This window comes from Olea europaea, chromosome 21 (assembly GCF_002742605.1).
Source record: "Olea europaea var. sylvestris chromosome 21, O_europaea_v1, whole genome shotgun sequence".
In the NCBI taxonomy this organism is placed as follows: Eukaryota; Viridiplantae; Streptophyta; class Magnoliopsida; order Lamiales; family Oleaceae; genus Olea; species Olea europaea.
In genome coordinates this window covers 6,268,225-6,274,377 of record NC_036257.1, presented here as the reverse complement: position 1 = coordinate 6,274,377, position 6,153 = coordinate 6,268,225, and the positions used below count along the sequence as shown (strand labels likewise).

Sequence of the window (6,153 nt, the reverse complement as noted above, 5' to 3'; positions counted from 1 at the left end):
TGGACCATACTCATAAGACAAGGAGTTGATGATAAACTGTAGTAAGAAGTTTTCATCCACAGTCATCCCAAGAGTCTTGAGGCTTGCTGCAATGTTACTCATTTCAGTAACATATTCATGCATAGAACGAGAACCATCAAATTTTATGGTGGCTAAGATACCCATCAATGCCAGCAAGTGATTTATCAGCTGTTTGGGAACTTTCTTCCACAAACTTCATATATTCCTTAGCAATATCAATTTTAGGGATAGTAGATTTGATATTCTTTGCTAAAGTCATTCACATAAACAATAGGTTTAATCCGTTTGATCTCTCCTAAGCTTTATGGAAAAATATTTAATTAGCACTGCTTTCATCAATGAGATCAGCAGGTTTCTCAACTTGAAGTACTAAGTCTAAGTCCAACACTTCTAATCTGAACTAGACTTGTTCACACCAATTAAAGAAATTGAGCCCATTGAACATTGGTACGGACGAAACATGCGAATGAAGAGAAACGAGGACGGATACTGCAAAATATAAAATGCTCTAACATTAATACTTTGAGTTTTGACTTATATACTTTACTTCAAATTTAGATAACAATAGAATACCGCAGTTCTCCTATAGGTGATACTACGTTATACCATCATAATAAACATAAATGATTTGCTAATTTAATTTCATTTAATTGGTAATAAGATATACTCCAATCAAACATGTCTATCATCTTTGGATGTACAAAACATCTAACTAAGTATATCAATTGACCACGATCATATTCAAGAATAATAAAATTAATTGATCAATTTTTGAACAATCCATAACAGTTTTATATTCTAAGAACGTCAATATACCCTTAACAACAATAATCCTAGGGTCATCTTCATTCATAAGCATCAAATTATCAAGAGTAATTGTCATAAATAAATTATGCAACTTAATGTTCGTAATATCATAAAGTTTGGCCACTTTAATGACTAACGAACAACATTAATTGCATAATTAAGGCATTTATGACTTAATGTTTATTTACAGATTTACACGTTCTTATTTAACCACAAAAATTTAATAAACCCATCACTTGACTATAAGAATTCTCTTATTTCACGTAATCAAATTCTATATGCAAATGGAAAACACTTTATAGCAGGCTGTTAAAGTAATAATTAATTAAAAAGGCCATTGCATCTACGTCATGCAGTACTAAGTCAAAGCTGTAAATCACATCATTTTTACCACTTGATTATCTATAGTTTATTCAACAAAATACACATAAATATAAAACATAAGGGAATTGATGCTTGTACATTCGAGCTGTGAGTTCGGATGACAACCCCTCACATGTGGGGGTCCAGCAGTTTTTTTATCAAGCTCGTACCCCCCTCCCGCAGATGAGGGGGCTTTACATGTACAGTCCAAAGCTCAGTCCAAAACATAATTATTATTGCACATATCAATGACGAAAATTTCTGCCTTTTCTCTGTAAACGAAAGGCCCACTTGTCATTCAATTTACTATTTAAACTTGCATGTGTGTTTCATTCCTTCAAATAGATCAAGTCAATTTTATAGTTCAAGGCTACTGATTTACAGATCTTCATGAAGTGGGGCGGGGCGGGGGGGAGGGGGGAAGCAGCCGTGAATTTCAACAATAATTAGTTTCATTAATCTCAACAAGAACCTTGATCTATAAATCTATCAGAAATAATTAAGGATCCATAAGTGGTTATTCTTTCCAGGAAAATCAAGAATTTCCTAACTTGGCTCTATACCATATGTAAGCAATTAAACCCTAATATCAGGATCTTTAGACTTGATGATTTTCACATATTGATTTAATTGATCAAAAAACATACCTTGATCCATCGTACTAATTTGAATAACTTAAATTCGCAAAAGAGAAACTAGTAAAATAAAGAAACTATTCTCTCTATTTATCTCTCTGCAATTGAATGTTTTTGTTTGATGGATTCCATTCACTTTTATAGGCATGATGATGAAGTTCCCCATGAGTCATAAAAACTACCCACTTTCATGAAAATAGACAATTATAAAACTGTTATTTTCAATGGGTTAATTGGATTTTAGAAATATAAATCACTTTAATATTAATTCTTTAATAATATTATGCTACAATTAATCGGTTTTACATGAGAAAAAAATCGTTTTAATGAATCTTTATCAAACTGGAGCTGAATATTTCACAAAAATTGAAAAAAAATTACCAGCAGCGTACAAACAAATCCATCAATCAATACGCAGTTGAAGAACCATTATTTTTGCTCATTCAGACTCGTACTAAATCAGACTGCTTTAATTAAATCTCATTAATTCTCCATCATCCCTCAGTCCTTCAACTCTTGCAACTCAAAACTTGCAGCCAACAAACAGTAAGCTTTTCTAGTTAAAAAAAAACATGGAATCCCATTTTATTTTGTGTAAAAGAATTTGGTGTAACACTATTCATTTACACCAAATATAAGAATTTTCATTTAACCCCATTTTACTCTTGTTTACCCTTTATAAAAACTATTTCGTCCATCTATGTCCTTATTTATTATTTTAGTGTTAATAGGTTTTAATTGATTCATTATTAATTTAAGATGATAGTTATTTTTATTTAATATTTATTTTTAAATTCTAATTTGTTATTAAGTAATAATTATTTCAACTATAAATTAATGTACTAATTTCGACAAATAAGTGAAAAACGAGTTGTCATCCTCATTATATATAATTTTCCTTGTCCATGTAATTTTTATAATTTGCAGTATTATCTTTAATTTTTTCAATAAATGCAATATTTCATTTCATTAAATATAATTTTAATTTAAAGATTTATTAATAATATAATTTGTAAAATAAAATTTAGTATAAAATAATTCAAAATAAAATTTGATATAAAATCTAGTGTGAAACCATTTTACCCGAAATTTGGTATAGACCATTGAAGATAATCTTAGCTGGAACGTATCCGGTAGGATCCAGAGTGACTCCTATTAATGTGGCTCAAATTTCAAATCTCAATACTTTTTGGAATTTTCTAGGTTTGTGTAGACAATAAACCATATGGCATCAACCCTCCTCATACTCACCCTCAAGCCATAAAAGTTTTGACACTAGTTGAAGGCATCTTAGAAGGGGGATTTTCTTAAATGAAGCCTAATTATTGTCATTTCACGAAATGTAGATCGATGTGATCTCTATGCACACATTACCAATTCATCTTAAATTAATGCAAGTTGTCGAGGATATACAAAAGACATTTGTGAAATATATGTTGTCTGCGTTGCATTTTTTCTTTCGATTTGAAGAGCGAATTTGGTGTCATCAATAAAAGAATTAATTGACCAGAATTCAAATGGTCACTTTGTACATTCTTCTTAAATAAAAATTCGATACATCCATTAAATTTACAATTTTGCTACTTCTACAACCTACTTGATAGGTGGCAAAAAAATAAAAATAAGATAGCGAGAGAATAAAATAAAATAAAATAAAAGTTGGAATGATTATTTTCATGTACATAATATAGATTAAAATAAATGTCCTGCGTTTAATTGGAAACAATTACTTCACTAAAAATAATAACAGTTTTTGGACCACTATCAGCCTTCAATTTTTGAAGCACTTTTAGTGATAAAAAACGTAAAAGAATCACCAAATTGAGCTTAGCCAGCAACTTCAACAGCCAGTGGGACACATGCCGATGATGGATATTCTTAAAGAAGTCCATCTAAGAGCTTAGCAGAAGCAGGAAATATATATTGTCTCATATATATATATATATTCCATTGCATTTTGATTTTCGATTCGAAGAGAGAATTTGGTTCCAACAATAAAAGAATTAAGTAATCAGAACTCACAAAATAAATAAAATGGTATGAACATTTCTTACTATTCTCCAATCCAAACAATCCAAACAATATTTCAATGAATCAAACTAAACAAAAGTCCAAGGCATTTCAATTAAAAAACAATTTCTTAACAAACTTCAAAGACAAAACTTGGTCAACATCATTAATTTTTTCAGACATTATAGAATTCCGACAAGCTGCTCAGAACTTGGACTGAATCCAATCAATTGTCTTAATATCAACTTGAAATGACTTGGCAAGAAGATCATTGGGAATCGCAGGTGTCGATCCAAAAACAGCATTTGCAATTGTAATAACACCAGGGTTTTGGCTGCTAAGAGCTGCAATGGCAACAGCATTTGTATATCCAACATTACGTTGGAAATGGACAAGCCCTACCGGAAAAACAAAAACATCACCCTTTATGAGTTTTTTTGTGATGAGTCGATTTTCAGGGTTGGAAGTGACAAATCCCACTTCAAGAGTGCCTTCAATTACTGTCAAAATTTCAGTTGCTCGAGGATGCGTGTGAGGAGGGTTAATGCCCCACGGTGCATAGTCTATGCGAACTAAGGAAATTCCAAGAGTGTTGAGTCCTGGAATTTGAGCCACAGTTGCAGGAGTCACCCTTGATCCTACTGCATTTGATGTGTTGCCTGGTAAATGAAGTCCACTAAAGAAGAAATCATTTGCCCGTACAAGTTTTGGATCCTTGCATGCATGCCCATTTACCAGCACTGCATTAATAGTAAACAAACAGAACTTAATCACTTAGAATTTTGACATAAACTAAAAATATTTACGAGCACTATATCGAGCATAAGAAAAAGAAACAAGCACAATGCCTGTAATTGTAAATTAAGTTAGGCCCCCTTAAAGATAAGATAAAGAAGGGTGAATGTTTTGTACGTCGTAAGTGCCTATTTCTTTGAAATATTTTCAGTCATTTTGGTAGACAGCAATGAAATTGTTAGGGCTAACTTTTGAAGTATAGTGTTGAATGGTCTATTGCGGAGAACTCAATGGAGTCTATTATAGTGATCCTGAAACTGTGAAAATATATGCTCTAAATGTTGGAAATATAAATTGTATCATATCGTACCTCTCAACACAAATATCCAACTTATATTATTGCAAGTGATCATATGTTCAATAATAAATAAATTCAATAAATAAATAAAACCCACAATATATTTATTATTGAATATCATTTTATTGCAATAAAATATATACTATATGGGCACATAACCCAACACTAATGTGCTCAATTGAGTATTTTTAATTAGACCGTGCTATTTTTAAATCCAATCGTGTTATTCATATAATATATACCTGGGCCGTTGGGGTCGGCAACGCAAAAATCTTGAAGAGGGCTGGAGTCAGATGCCAAAACAACTGCACAAATTGCAATCAAGACTGCGAAGAAAAGAAAATTATGGGATGCCATTTTTGTTCAAGATTCGACAAGTAAGAAATGGAGAAGAAGAAGATTAGTTATGTGCAGAAGATTTGAGGTGCAGAAAGAAAAGACAATCCAAGGCTGCTTATATAGATAATTAACAGCATTAATTAATTAATTGTTACATAATTTCTTATCATGCCGGCCTAATTATCAACAATGAACAAAGAGGACCTAGTCTTCAATAAACCGTGTTGGATGGATATTATGCACGTTAATTATCGATAATCTTGTTCGATATTGCCAAACGACAAATAATGTAATAATTAGTTGGGTTGAAAAGTAACTTTGCCGGATCACACTTGGCGAGCGTTCAAACCTCATCTAACTCGATATTAAATAAGAAATTTATATTTATGTGTTCATTATCTTCATTTTTTACTCCACGTCTCTTGATTGATAAGTTTTTATCTTCCCTCCTGTACTATTTTCTTTCATTATTAGTAAAATGAACTATCCAGTATGGTTAATTTACCCAAAAAAGGGTATAATAATTAAGACGATAGAATAATGTAAATAAGACTACTATTTTTTTATTTTTGAAATAGTCAAATGTTGTCCTGGCCTGACTTGGTCAGTGTTTATCTTAAGCTTGTTGGGTGGCAACTCACGCCATATGTCAAAGCTAGAGTTAAAAGGGTCTAGGGTTCTTCCATCATATTCATATTGTGCCATTAAAAATGGAGGTTTTTGAGGTTAAAAAGTTGGAAGGTTATATAGAATTCTATATGATAATGATTATTAGGATATTAACTAGTAGTTGGTGATATGATTGCTGTGATTTCTTTCAGATTTCATTTATAGTTTGAGCCCCATTTTTTTCTAAACAAATTTTTAACCACATATTTTTTTAAT

At 31.3% G+C, this 6,153-nt stretch overlaps 1 protein-coding gene across 1 annotated transcript; it reads right to left on the bottom strand.

The window, feature by feature from the left end:
• Window positions 1-3,887: 3,887 nt before the first annotated feature.
• On the bottom strand, window positions 3,888-5,404 carry LOC111370279 (putative germin-like protein 2-1). The gene is made up of 2 exons (XM_022991955.1): window positions 5,172-5,404; window positions 3,888-4,576 (listed from the first exon to the last, which is right to left on the bottom strand). The coding sequence occupies exons 1-2, from the start codon at window positions 5,284-5,286 to the stop codon at window positions 4,041-4,043; spliced, it is 651 nt and encodes a 216-aa protein (XP_022847723.1). The 5' UTR covers window positions 5,287-5,404; the 3' UTR covers window positions 3,888-4,040.
• Window positions 5,405-6,153: the final 749 nt, after the last annotated feature.